Source organism: Etheostoma cragini, chromosome 8, assembly GCF_013103735.1.
Source record: "Etheostoma cragini isolate CJK2018 chromosome 8, CSU_Ecrag_1.0, whole genome shotgun sequence".
NCBI classification, from domain to species: Eukaryota; Metazoa; Chordata; class Actinopteri; order Perciformes; family Percidae; genus Etheostoma; species Etheostoma cragini.
Window position 1 is genome coordinate 29,163,107 of NC_048414.1, and position 14,239 is coordinate 29,177,345.

Here is a 14,239-nt window from a genome sequence, read left to right on the forward strand (position 1 = left end):
CCCCCCCCCCCCTTAAAAAAAAGACTGAAAGAACTACTGTTTTGCACGAACAATCTGTTTTATGCTGCTACGCTACCACCTTTACTGTTCTATTGTTCTACAAACAGATTTTCATTGTATGTCTATCCATCCATCGTTTATTAGCTAAGATATCAATGTATGTCCAGCAGTTTCCTGTTTTGTTAACCATATCTAATAGGGGGGCTTCATTCTCCTTTTACAGGGAGATTAATTACTCACACACGACGAGGTCATGTCTCTGGTCGTCAGTAACCCAGATGTACAGACAAACACACCATTGAGTGGGGGGGTAAGACCACCTTTCACTGCATACCAAGGCCAGGGCCTCACAGCACATGGTTTATACAATCAATAAAATGGGATTTTAGGGTGATTGTAGAGCTGGATCCAAATATTCGTTCAATGGATAACGACTTGATTTTCAATTTTGGCATGTGAATATTTGTTTTTTTGTGCATACAGGCTGAAATTCCCTGTGGTGTTCTGTCGGGATTAAGCCGCTGGGTAAAGCAGCTCTACGTCCTCCATCTCAGCCAAGAACGGAGAAATGTAGAGTTACACGCAAGCTGTTTTGCTGCGTTGCTCTCACCTGGATTGGGGGACCGTTTTGTCGACAAAGAGGAAGATGGCTTTCTCTGAAGGCAGCTGGATGCGTTTCCTGATGATCCACATGAACTGGGCCACTGTGATGTCAGAGGGCACAAGGTACTTCCTCTTATCAATGTCCACTATCTGCGAGCCAGAAACCTTCTCCACTATCACCTAGAGCACATAGGTTAACAGAGAAATAGGCCTTTAAACATTGACACTGACTTTGGTATGGCATGGGTTAGTTGCATACATGCTCTAATATTCAGATGCACAGTTCTGCTGTAACAGGTCGTATATGACCATTACATGTTAAACTAATATCAGTTTGAACCCATAGTATTCACATGCTTACAACTGCATCAGGATAGGAGTGAGTCATTATTAAACATATTGGTTGGTCAGTTTGACATGTAACAGCCAAGTCCCTATTAAACCACCCATTCAATAGACCCCATTTCATTTTATTCATGATGATAAAAACACACTATATTCAAAGATGACCAAATCTAAATAAAATTGCAGTATCAAAAGACATCTTGGTTCATCTTTCCACAACGATCACCACTCCGGTCTGGTTGAAATAAACTCTTAATTCCCCCATTTACATGTTTGGATTAGACTAGATTCAATGTTATTGTCATTGTGCAGTGTACAAGTAGAAAGACAGCAAAATGCAGTTTGTTTTTTTTTTGCACTTTGTCAGAAGTGCAAAAAAGCAGAAAAGTGCAATATGATATACAAGTATAGACAGGTGGTGCATAGACACGACAAGAAATATATTGCAGTGTTATAAGAGCAGAAAAAATATTGCTATGTAATATGAACAATGTATGAACATGTACAGATATCTGCAATGTAGTAGCAGTGACATTATACTAGTAGTAAGATTAATATAGATATAGGTATATGCAGTGTATTGACAGTATATATAATAAGAAAAACATAATAAATATGGAAAGTAGTGATTATTTATATGGAGTCTGGTGGAGATATGCTGCTCTATACACACTAAAAGTAGTGATTTTTTACATGGAGTCTGGTGGGTTTGGTGATGGGGATTTCAGGGCTGGGTCATATTAAACAAAAGGATCTTAAGGTATTTTTTCTTTAATGTTCAGACACTTAGAATAATAACAACCTGAGCCTGTCAGTGGCACCAACAGCACTTTTAGGGGAAGGAAACTGATGGTGCGCCCTATAGGGTTACATTCTCTGTGGGTTGCTAATATAATATTATTGACCTGTGCAGCTTTAAAGCGTTGAAAGCAGTTCTTAATGATTGGTCAAAATAAATGTAAATGTTTAGCAGTTCTGCCGTGATGTTGTTTACAATCCCCTTCAGTGCTGACCCCTGTGTCTTATAAAAGATCTTAAAATGCAGTAAGCCTACACAATCTAAGGAACTCTAACTATTTGCCCTGTTCCTCCCAGACCTCCTATTACACAGATGCAGAATGCAAGAATTAAAAAAGATATTGAGTATGACAGGTTTATCATGGACACAAAAGTCTCTGGGTTTGTGTTTCCTAGGACCAGGCAGTTATTACCTTATGTCAGAGATCTTCAACAGGGGGTCCAGGGCCCCTAGGGGGTCATTAGAGTTACTGCAGAGGGGGCCTCCAAATTATAATTTTTTTTTTTTTTTAATTCAGTACAGAAAAATGCTTTGCACGTACAGTATATAATGTGAGAGGTGCGTCGGAGGGGGATAAGTAGGTTAAAAGTTGTAAAAAACTCACACACACTGTCTAACTTGCAGAACATAAATTCAATAGTTGGCAACGTTTTGGTACTAGACCTTCATCTGGCCTATGGATGAAGGGAGTCCCTTGCAGCTGCTGAAGCCCCCTGCCTTATGTTATTATCCACTACCTCCACCGACCAGAGAGGCTCTGTTCCCTTCCTACCAGCAGGGCAGAGGTTATGGGCTTGCTGGCAGTGTGTGATTTAGTTAGCCGGTCTAAGATGAATTCAAGTCTACGTGCAGTGTAACATCAGTCACATATCAACAGTAGCAAGGGACTATGACTTTTCAAATACTGTTTCTTTGATATTTATACTAATGCGGATATTTGATGTGTTTTTTGATGTAAATAGCATGATGTGTCTCCTCAGAACTGTATTTTTGGAAGCATTAAAACACCTGTGTGACAGCCTCACCAGGGTTAGAGCCATGATCAAAACTATTTTTGATACAATTAGTATTTTATTATGTATGTGAAATGAGTAGAGATGGGGCTTCTATTTGTTTTGATAGTGGTGATGACAGTCAAATTTCATATAAGTTAAGTCAGGGCATTTGATTGTGAGGAAATCCTGTGTTTTTCTCCCGTCCCGGATTGCTGTGTAGACTAGCCAGACCTTCCTGTGCAGCGCTGTGGAGGAAGGTCTGGCAAAGTGAGACTATAACGTGAATATGAAAGCAGACATGGAGAACATTGTCACCACTTAATTATGGAAAGTCATAGAAATCTGGGATTTTTCATTGGGAACACAGTTGGAACCCTGGTTCTCTGAGCTGTCTATGAAGGCTGTTTTTACCACTCACTCATTCTCTTCTTTTCCACTCATACCTGTCATTTACTCATCCAGACACTCCCTCTTCTCTCTTGACTCTCACTCACTCGATCTGTACCCGTAATCACCATCCCACTGCACAAACACCACCTTCCCCCATACTCACCGGTACTCTGTCAGGATATTTGTTTCGTATTTTGGCTGACTCCACACATCGATGCTCTGAGGGAGAGACAGGAAACAAACAGGAAGTCAGGATTAAAGGGATGAGTGGGGTCTCTTGGGAGCCTCTTCTCGTACCTTACTGCCAAATACAGCCAAGCCTTGTCAGATCCAATGGTCCATATGAAAAATCAAGAACTAGCAGCAGCCTGACCAGACAGAGGAGAGGATGCTGTGTACAGGATGCCACTATACACCAAGTCAGAGTGTGATTATCTTCATACAGTCTTTATTTAGCAATACTAAACATTATAGTACTTATTATATAAATAGTGATAGTGCTTCTAGTTCCAGTAGGCCTACGTTTACAGTATGCTTTGTTATCAGGACCAGATGCAGCAGGCAGTCACTAGAGGCCAGAGAGGGGAGGGTGAGGTGATGGGTGATAAGATGTGGCGGATACATTTAGGTTCAACACTTTGCACGCTTTCATTAGCCCAGATAAGAGGCCTACTTATAGAGACATCTCTGCGAGACCAGCAGCAGTGTTTCTTTAAAAGGAGAGTCAAGGTTGTCTGAAGCCAATATGAACACAGTTAAGCTATAAGGCGCTGAAGAGCTAAGAGACAGAAAAGTCCCTTAGTGAGCTCTAAAACAACCTACTTCAGCTCTCTGAGTATGGAGAGAACTTTACACCAACTCAGTTCATGAATGTTTCCCCTAGTTACAAGCTCTGGGACAAATACAGAGATAACACTCTGAAATTCAGCATCTGTGTAGTACACGGGCACTACAAATTTACTACTTACAATCAAAACTCGTGCTCTTTTTGATTTGTTTTACTTGAAAAATGTTGCTGTCTTTTGTCACTAAATGATACCAAGCAGTGGGATCCATGCAAAAAGTTCCTATTTAAAGTGATGTTGAGAGACACCTGGGTGGAGTATTTGTGCCTAATAATACTACCCTTGACTAAGCCTTTTCCTACCAAGGGTTTTCTAAGTCAGATGTTCGAATGGAATTTGGCGATGAAATGACTCCGTGCAAAAGAAAGACCCGTCTAGGATAAACAGCTGACTAACAGCAGCACCATTGAAGGTGACAGCAGTCATTTGACTTCAGGGAAAACATGTTAGCATTTGTTGCTAGTCATGCAACGTTAGCAATTCTGTATCAGTCATCTGCTGGCTGCGGAGACACACGTGCATGTCTGCACAGACTGCACCTATGTGGAATGATTTGGCAAAATCGCACAGAGAGCGAAACAGAAAGGAGGGCGCGACATGACACAAGCATCTCTTGTTTCATAACAATCCAACCCCTTTACCCAGGGAATGGTCCTCTTTAAACATCCATTTCATCTTTGCTGGATCCCCGCACTGAGGCGTGATGGTAGAGTCGAAAGGCGGGCTTCTAAATCCGCGGATAATGTCGGCGTAATGTCCAAAAATCCAGACAAAAGCGACCAAAGCAAAACGTCAACAACTGTCTCTTCTGCCCGAAGACTCCAACTGTCCGTCTAGCTGGGAGGTGACGTCACCGTCCGACTGAGAGGCGGTGAAAATGATGCTACCTTCAGGTTCTCTCGGAAAAAATCAGAACACCAATTGAGCACTCAAACAATTAGACCCGTACTAAATATGCAGGGGTTCGCCAGGCAGTGGTACCTTTAAATGGTGGTAGAAGTACTTGAATTTATTTATGGATTATATTTTGTATTGCATAGTATCTAAGACCTAAAAACGTGAGATATATTTGGTGTAAAATGTTGCCTATGAGATGTAGTGTAGTTGGGCTGCATATATGTTCTGTACCTTACCAGATGTTACACCCCTGCTACACCCCTGCTCCCACTCAGCAAAAAGATATACAGATGTGTTGTTGGCTAAATGAATCGCCGCAAAACCACAATTACTTAAATAAAAAAAATCCAATGATTACACTATTAATCCAGGTATTTAAAATGAGCTGCAAAGTTTATTTGTATCTGGTTTTACTTGTTATTGAGTCGCTCTATTCTACTCGCTATATTTAAAGGATGTGTGACAAGGCTAGCATTGGGGATAATTCATAGAAATCCCTTTTCTTCTAGGATAATGTGTGAACGTTACTTAAGGTAAAACACTTCCTGTTTGTCCATTTGTACTGATATTGCTTGAACGCAGCATGAACGCTACCGTTGGCCGCCATGGTAACGGTGAGACGCTAAGCTAAGCTAATACCATAGCTAAATATGGTACTTGGGGCTAACGTAAATAGCATGTTGATACGCTACGTTTTGTCAAAATACGCTCTCAGTTACTTAGCAAAGGTTTATCTGTGTTTGTCTCACAGTGTGTTGTTGTGAGCGTTTACTCACACTAGTCATTGGGCGCATTCACTCATGTTACCTTACCATCTAGCTATGCTAGCTTGAGCATTAGCTAACGTTAGCTGGACTTGACAACACATAGCTAGCCCCTGACTACGAACGATATTTATATCGTTTCCCATGGCTTTCTATGAAGTCTATTCCCACCCGGCTTTGATTCGGTACAAAACGAGCGTTTGCACGAAAGCTACTCTGTTTCTGGTTGTTGTTTTGTGCCTCACCTACATCCCGCCTCTGCTCGCTGCCTACAGGAGCCAAGGTAAAGTAACTTACTGTAACGTTATAATGTCAAACACAAGCTGAACTAGCTAGCTCCTATGGCCGTGGTTCCTGTCGCTATGAATTACATACGGGGAACATACATACATACATACATACACATACAAAAGCTATGCAAAGTCATTAAAACAGGTACAAATGCGTGTTCCAGTGTTTCCAGAGTTGGGAGGTACTGTATATCTTCTATCATTAAGTCCAGGTTTGGTTTAGGCAGTTAAATTTTTATTATTTGACTCTGTTAATCATCACAGCATGGGAGGTGGGGACAGTACTCCTCCCAAACAAATGGCGAGCACTGGTCCATCCTGGACACGTCAACAGGATTCTAAGTGCATCATTGTATGCCACCTATATCTGATCTATCTTTGCTTTACTGTAAGGGGCACCATAGGTGAGCTGTATAAACTGGAGTACAGTATGCTCTGAAAAGAGATGTTCTAATTTCTTTAGTACACATATAAAATTTGCGTGCCAGCATATTTGCTTGTCCCTATAATTTACAGCACTGGCACGGTAAGTCATTATTGTCACAAAGATTATCCTTGATGAGGTGGCCCAGGTATTACTTTGTGACTATGTTTAGCTCTTGCCCTGTAAAGTAAAAAGAAGGAAAGCACAGCTTCATGTCCTTCTTAGTTCTGGCAATCATTACAACCCTCATGTCATAATATAATCCGTAGTTTGAGATGGTAGGTTCAGGTGAAGTTTGAATACACAGAAAAGCCACCGCTTTTGCTAAAGAAGTAAAATTGCTTATTTTATTTTAGGTTTCTGGATAAAAAGAATGTCTTACGAGGAACAGCCGGTTGTGAGGTTTCAGTACCAGACTCTGCTGGTGGCAGCAACCAGTACTCAGGGAGACTACGTCGCTTGGAGCACCTTTCCCCATCTAAACAACATGCTTGGTGCCAACCTCCGGATGCCTGCTGTCTCTGTAAGAACATAACTCACCTCAGTTTTCTCAAATGTGCAAGTGTCCCGCTTGTCATTTTGAATAATAGTACAGTGGATTTGAGAAACTAGTTATCAGGCTAGCAACTTACTATGATTGCAGTATGTAGTAGGTACTATGTTTTTTTCTTCTTTTCTGTGTGCGTGAACACACTGTACAGGTGCGAGAAGAGGACCAAAACCAGGATGGGAAGTTGGACCTCCTGATTTTTCAACTGGAGCTTCCTCTAAAACCTGAGGAACAGGTGTACAGTGTACAACTGCTGCTCACCTTCAGCTACAAGCTCTTTGTATGTATTCCACTGCAGTACCTAGTCTCAAAGTATATACTGTAAATACTGTATATGAAATGAATGAAAGGTTTGCTTGTCTGTGGCACCATTCAAAGCTGTTCTCTGCGTGGGTTAAAATAACAAGTGGGAAAAATGAATTAATAAAGTTAAAGGATGGCTTTAGGACACGAAAGCTCTTACATTCAGTGAGCCACAGATCTTTTCCCGTGTGTTTGCCACCATGGCAGTACAGCCTGCCAACTGCGGGACGACACCAGGCCCGTCCAGGCCAGCCTTCGTCAATGTTCCAGCTAAAGGAAAGCATATTGTTTTGTTGTGTTTTCCCAGCGGATGTCCACAGTGGTGATGCAGAGCCTGGCTTATGTGCAGCACTCTTCTTCTGTCCCCGGAGCTAAGCTGTTCATCAGCGGAGACCTGAGGCTGATGCAGAGGACACCCCTGCCTCACCGGGGACTGTACAACATTTACAATGTGAGTGGACACAGACTCACTAGCCATGTTTCCTGTTTTATGAGTATTGGGTAATATGGAATGAAAAATGCCTTTTGGAAACAGTAAAATTTAAATTAACTTCATGAACATCATCTTTGTACGATTGATCTCATCTGATTTTCTCTTAATTGCTAAACGACTTATGCGATGCTGATGGTTATTTGAAGAATAAATAATGAATAGAGCTCAACAGTCCTGCCCCTCCTCCAGGAGAGCTTACGTTCCGGAAGTAAGTTTTAATTCATTTCTCCCATTGACGTTTAGAAAAATCCTTATATAAAGAGTTTTAGACCATGCCTTAGGCCAACCAGCTACCATGGGACTAATAAACATACAACTTATCATTTAGAGTGGAAAAAATGGACAGAAAAAAATCCCCAAAACGAAAGGTACATTTCCAAGGGAAGGAACTACTCATCCCATAAACCACCAGGCACCGATGAATAATATAGTTGAAGACATAACCGCAAAAGAGCTTCTTTAAAAAAAAAAAAGAGCCACTGCCAATCCAACAAAAGCCTTGTGCACTTTTTCCTCCAAACTTAGTGATTTTCATATAGTGAATGTACAGTTAATAGCAGTTCTTTCAGTAGTAACCATGTAATGATTGATATGACTCATGCAGTACCCTCGGACACACTGCATTCAATAACCTGACCCGATTTAAAGTGGTTTTTACCCCGTTGGACACTCTTGTTCTCGTCCTCGAAAAAAGCCATCATGGAAGCCAGTCTACCGTGTAGAAACCTTAATTTTACTGTCTATGGGCGCCCGGATAGCTCAGTTACAGCGGGCTGGTACGTATGCACTATTACACTTATACCATGTGAATCATTTGTAGATGGATGGCACCTTCCCTTTTGGCGCGCAAACTTTGTTTGCAGACGTTAGCTTGAATGTTGTGCGATTCGGTATGAAGATGAATGGAATCACCTTAAACAGCGTGTGACGTCATTACACACAGGTTGCTTTAAAGCCGTTGATGGAAACACACTTTATTCCTATACATGTTTTTAGGGAAATTCAGATCATTTGAATGACAATTGGATGGAAACATAGCTATAGTCTTTCTCTCTTTCCACCTGTTCTCTTTCTCTCCTTTTCCTTTTCCATCAAGACCAATCCAAGTAGAGAAGCCTTTGCCACCGATTAATGGCATTGAAAAACTATTTGAAAAACTATTAACAGTGAGAGTCTACAGGCTACATTATCCAAGGCTTGAGCGGATCCTGGCAGAGCATACTGTAGGACGCTGAAGCTGAAAACAACCAATGAATGAAAATTAGTGACAAGGCAGTGGTTGGTTGGATGAGGTGAAATGGGAGGTACATGTAGTAGAGAAAAGGAGAGATTGAACTTCACTGAACAATGCAGATAAAGTTCTAGCACCAGTGTTATCAGTTAACTTTTGTAAACTTCCAATATTACATTTTAGGAGGTAGAGTGGATGAATGTGTTGTTACATTGCAAACAGGAACTGGCAATGTGTCATGCTTTTTATTGTGCCAATTTACAGAAATGTAAACAAATGTTACATAATATTGTGTGACAATAATGTACATTAATAAAAAGGACTTGACTGATGGGAACAACAATCTTTGACATTGGTCCAGTATTAAGCAACAAACAAGCTCCAATGTAAGTTAAAGGGGAATGGTCCTGCTTCTAATTCTAATAATGTGAGTCTGTCAGTGACAACACGAGCACTTTGTGGAGGTAAACACAAGCTGGACATTTGTCCCATTAACTTCCATTAGAGCTTGTTTCTCTGCTGCTGACTGCAGAGATCTCTCTTAATACTGGACCAGTGTCAAAGACTGTTGTTCCCATCAGTCACTTAGACACAGAACATGGGAGAATAGGGTCTGGATTAAAAAAGAACCGCAGTTACCCTTTCTAGTACAAGTAAAATCACAGGTATAAAATTCTACTCAAGTAAAAGTAAAAAATTTGCTCACTTAAAATGTTCTCAGAGTGGAGGGAGGGGGGAGCTAAAAAGCAGCAAACTTTGGGAAAAGGGACCAAAAGTCCAAGAAATCATTTCTCCAGCTTTGGATTTGAACTTGTTGACAGATAAGCCAAAGTTACTCAGGAACAAATGTAATTTAAAATGTAGCAAAGCATTATACTTCAAACCAAACATACTTATAAATCAAATTACACATTACATTTGTAATACATTTTGTATTAGTTTTTTAAAGATAATTCTTTGGGCATTAGTTCTTTATTTGACAGGACAGCTGAAGAAATGAAAAGGTAGAGAGAGGGGGGGGAATGACACGCAGCAAAGGGCCGCAGGTCGGAGTCGAACCTCAGCCAGCTGCGTTGGGGAGTTAACCTCTATATATAGGCGCCGGCTCTACCAACTGAGCTACTCTGGGGGCCCAGATTACAAAGTTTTACAACATGAGTCCTTGTAATTAGTTACTTTCCACCTCTGATAATCCCAGTAGTGCTACCACGTGGTGAGGGAGCTGTGACAGGAACAGTAGATCTTCATTTGATACGGTGGTGTTCTGTTTGATGCCAAGGTGTCAGTGATCGACGGCTCCAGCCCCTTTGCAAGTGCGTATGACCTGGACAACATAATTAGGAGCTACCAGGACAGAAACTGTAAGTAGACCAAGGCTCTCATTCTGTCTGCCTGCTTTTATTACTGCTGAACATACTGTGTGACTAAACCCTGAATCATCAGAGGTCTGGACTACCCAACCCTACACTGCATTCATTACATGTGCATTTAGTTAAATGTAGATATTGTAAAATATGACAGCTTTTACTTTTTTCACTCTGTTTTTTTTTTTGTCCCTGTGTTGTACCATAGTGACCACAGTACTGTCCTGTCCCATGCCGGTCTGGACTGTGGGGCGAGCTGCTGGATCTCCCTTTCAGCTTAATGCTGAGATCCGGTACCCTATGGAGGTCATAAGATATCCTTGAAAAAAGGTTTAGGAAGGTGTGATTCTTTTAAATATCCTCTATGGTAACCTATTATTTTAATTTACCGCGTACAATAAGTAGAAAGTGAGTTACATTGTAGAGCTAGCCAGTCATTATTTTAAGTCAGGTAGTTGGGGTGTTTTTACCAAACCTGCTGTCGTAAAGCTCCCTGTACGGGGCTTTATTGCCCACTGTAAATTACTGAGTTAGCGCTACCAGGAGGTCATATAGTCGCAATTAGGTTTGAATATTACACAAAAGGGTCAAGGGTTGAGTAAAATAAACACACACAAATGCCACACAAAGTAAACTGACAGAGAGATCCGTGATCGCATCGTTGGGAGCAGCATCTCAATCTTTCCCTTTTTATTTCTGCCTTAACCGTCTCCTTCCACCTATCGTCCTGGCTTCTGGGAAACCATCAAATTTGCCTGGATTCAATACGTCAGTGTCCTCCTCATCTTCCTCTGGGTCTTTGAACGGATACAGAGATTTGTTTTCCAGAACCAGGTTCTAACCACCGTACCCATACCTTTGGGAAAACCTCACCTGTCATGATGCAGTGGTAGTGCTTTGACCCCCAGGGATCCATGAACCAGCAGACCATTACATTACATTCTCCTCACTGGGACCAACACTGATGCTGTTTGACTCAAATGTAGTACCAAAATCAATGACTCTTTGACTTTTAATAAGTAGCCATTAGGTCAGTTTTCTAATTACATTATGGCATACATAAACATCAAATTCTTCCTTTTATCACTACATGATTTGTCTTACTAGTTTGAACTCATCACTGAACAAGTATGAGCAATGGACCTCCCAACAACTTTGAACTGTATTTCTTTAGAGATGTGGATGTATTTTCTACAAACATGCACAAATTAATTCACATCATAACCTTTTCCTGGACTGGTTTCTATGCAGGCCCTCCTACAGAAGGTACACTAGTTCTGGCCCTGGAAAATGCATTTCTTTTCCTGCTTTGTGAAGCAATGGCTATGTATAGAAAATATCAATAGATTTGCTATATTTTTACAATTTGTATGTTTATGACAATTTGTGACATCAATTAAAGAAATTCTCTGATCATTTTTGTATTGTATTGTTAGTTTTAGGTCATGGATAATAAAGTATTTGTACATTTCAACATGTATCTCCGCAACCATAATGCTTTCATTAACTTAAGTGAAAAGAATAATTTGTAAGCAACAACAGTGAAAATGGGTTGACTACTCTAATATAACAATGCAAATTATGGTGCAACAATAGCAGGGTGTTGAAAAACATTTCTTCATTCCTTTCCTTGTTTGTCAGTTTTATTTGGTTGGGAATACGTGAAAGTTTTCCTCGTACCACATATTGTATCAACAGAATACAGGGACCATAAAGATTGAGTCATCATTGACTGAGACAATGAGAAGAACATTTTGTACTTGACTGATAGATAGTGTCACATGTGAAACTAAAGTTGAACCCAAAGGCAGAGCCAAATGACAGCTTAACAGGTTTATTCCAAATGTCCAAGTTTGGGAATGCAACTGGGAAAAACCAGATCCTATGGGTATCCAGGGTACAGAGCAGGAATGGAACCCGGGTCTCCTACACCCAAGGCATATGTCATATCCAATGCCTCATCACCGCCTATGAAAGGATTGCGCTGTACTTTTTTGAAGGATTAAAGAACAACAGGGAACAAACCAAACAGACTCAAGTCACCGACCTCGCCAGACTTCCCGACGGCCGATAATCGGTGTGTTGGAGCCTTGATGATAACCCCTATTTGGCAAGGCCACTAATTGTGATGGATCACACAGACGTGGGATAGATAAAACTGTGAAAAAAAAATGGAGATGCTGTTTGTCACTGTGACAGTACTGTGTACAGTAAATGGAGTGTGTGTGTGTGTGTGTGTGGTTGGAGTAATATTTGGCATTATTGTTTTGTTGTAATATTTTCACTGAGGCTTTATTACTTTTACTACTAGTTGCTATTACTTTTATTATTTTTTTAACCTTTTAATTAGCTAATATAGAGTATATGTCAGTGAGATTGTGTTAACATCTAAAGGGGAAGTGTAATGTGATGGATGTGGTAAATCCAAACAAGATGAGGAGTCTACAGCCATGCTACCGGCTCTGTGAGGATGCACAGCGCTGCCTTCAGCAAAACGCTAACATCACCTAGCAAACACACAGTTTTCACACTTACAATGGGAAAAAACAGTCTGTTTTCAAAATACTGGTTAAGCAATCAAAAAACATATATCTTAAAAAATATAGTAAATATATTTTTAAAGTCTGAACCGACTAACCGACATTGCCATCAACTAATACCCAAACTGGGGGTCTTGTCTTATAAAAGTATATCCGGATTTTTTGGTCTTAGTCGACTTCTTTAGTCGAATAGTCTTTTTTTAAATCTTCTTTTGTGAGTGACTTATTTTAAGTAAATGCAAGATTAAATAAATTGGTGCTTTTGCATGAGCATTAATGCTTGGTCCACAAGTTTAATGAGTTTTAGTTGACAAATAATTTCTTTAATCCAGTTTAGCCATTTAAAATAAGGAAACAGCCAAAAAACACCCTTGTAACTAGCTTGTTAGAGTCAGTGTGTGTGTGTGCCATCACACACACACACACACACACACACACACACACACACTGTTACAGAGGCTGGGAAAGACTATTGTTTGAATGAGAAAGCACTGTATTCATTTAACACCGTGCTGAGGCTGTTTCAAACTGATTCCACATCAGTGGCCTGGGGGCAGAGTCACCTCTCTTTATCCCCTCCCCTCCTCTCTTGATCCAGCAGGCATTTACTGCTTATGGGAGAGCTATGGCTGTGGCTGCATAGAGCACGAGGACAGGATATGAGCCTGGTTTATAAGGAACCAGGTGCATCCTTTTTCAGCATTATTATTTTTCTCTGGATGAGTGTTATGATCCATATCTCTCCCTTCCACTTGATTCACCAAGGCGTCAGAGAGCCATCCTTACAACGGTCTGCGTGGCAATCTGTTTCACCCACAGCCTTAATGGTACGTGTCCATGTACACGCTGTTTTCATGGATGGGATCGCTCCGCTTCCCAGCATCCCCACACTTTTCAATTCAATTCCTTTTTATTTATAGTATCAAATCATAACAGTTACAGTACGTCAAGACACTTCACAGATAGAGCAGGTCTAGACCACTCTATAATTTACAGATAGAGCAGGTCTAGACCTCTCTGTAATTTACAGATAGAGCAGGTCTAGACCACCCTATAATTTACAGATAGAGTAGGTCTAGACCTCTCTATAATTTACAGATAGATCAGGTCTAGACCACTCTATAATTTACAGATAGAGCAGGTCTAGACCACCCTATAATTTACAGATAGAGCAGGTCTACACCACTCTATAATTTACAGATAGATCAGGTCTAGACCACTCTATAATTTACAGATAGAGCAGGTCTAGACCGCTCTATAATTTAAAGATAGAGTAGGTCTAGACCGCTCCATAATTTACAGATAGAGCAGGTCTAGACCACTCTATAATTTACAGATAGAGCAGGTCTAGACCGCTCTGTAATTTACAGAGAGAGCAGGTCTAGACCGCTCTATAATTTATAGAT

General features: G+C 40.7%; 2 protein-coding genes across 2 annotated transcripts in view; one reads left to right on the forward strand and one right to left on the reverse strand.

Annotated features, from left to right (window-relative positions):
- The window catches only part of gabarapl2 (GABA(A) receptor-associated protein like 2), a 7,672-nt gene extending 2,818 nt beyond the window's left edge, over positions 1 to 4,854 (reverse strand). Inside the window, exons 1-3 of the mRNA XM_034879337.1 lie at positions 4,619 to 4,854; positions 3,296 to 3,351; positions 611 to 783 (exon numbers count right to left, since the gene is read on the reverse strand). Coding sequence (XP_034735228.1) covers positions 611 to 783; positions 3,296 to 3,351; positions 4,619 to 4,652 — 263 coding nt within the window. The 5' untranslated portion in view covers positions 4,653 to 4,854. The remainder of the gene's footprint in view (positions 1 to 610; positions 784 to 3,295; positions 3,352 to 4,618) is intronic.
- A 613-nt stretch (positions 4,855 to 5,467) lies between these two features.
- On the forward strand, positions 5,468 to 11,788 carry tmem231 (transmembrane protein 231). Its single transcript, XM_034879336.1, has 7 exons — positions 5,468 to 5,921; positions 6,709 to 6,875; positions 7,054 to 7,182; positions 7,513 to 7,656; positions 10,209 to 10,290; positions 10,502 to 10,607; positions 11,013 to 11,788. Exons 1-7 carry the CDS (start codon positions 5,783 to 5,785, stop codon positions 11,173 to 11,175), a joined length of 930 nt encoding a protein of 309 aa, XP_034735227.1. The 5' UTR covers positions 5,468 to 5,782; the 3' UTR covers positions 11,176 to 11,788.
- The last annotated feature ends 2,451 nt before the right edge of the window (positions 11,789 to 14,239 follow it).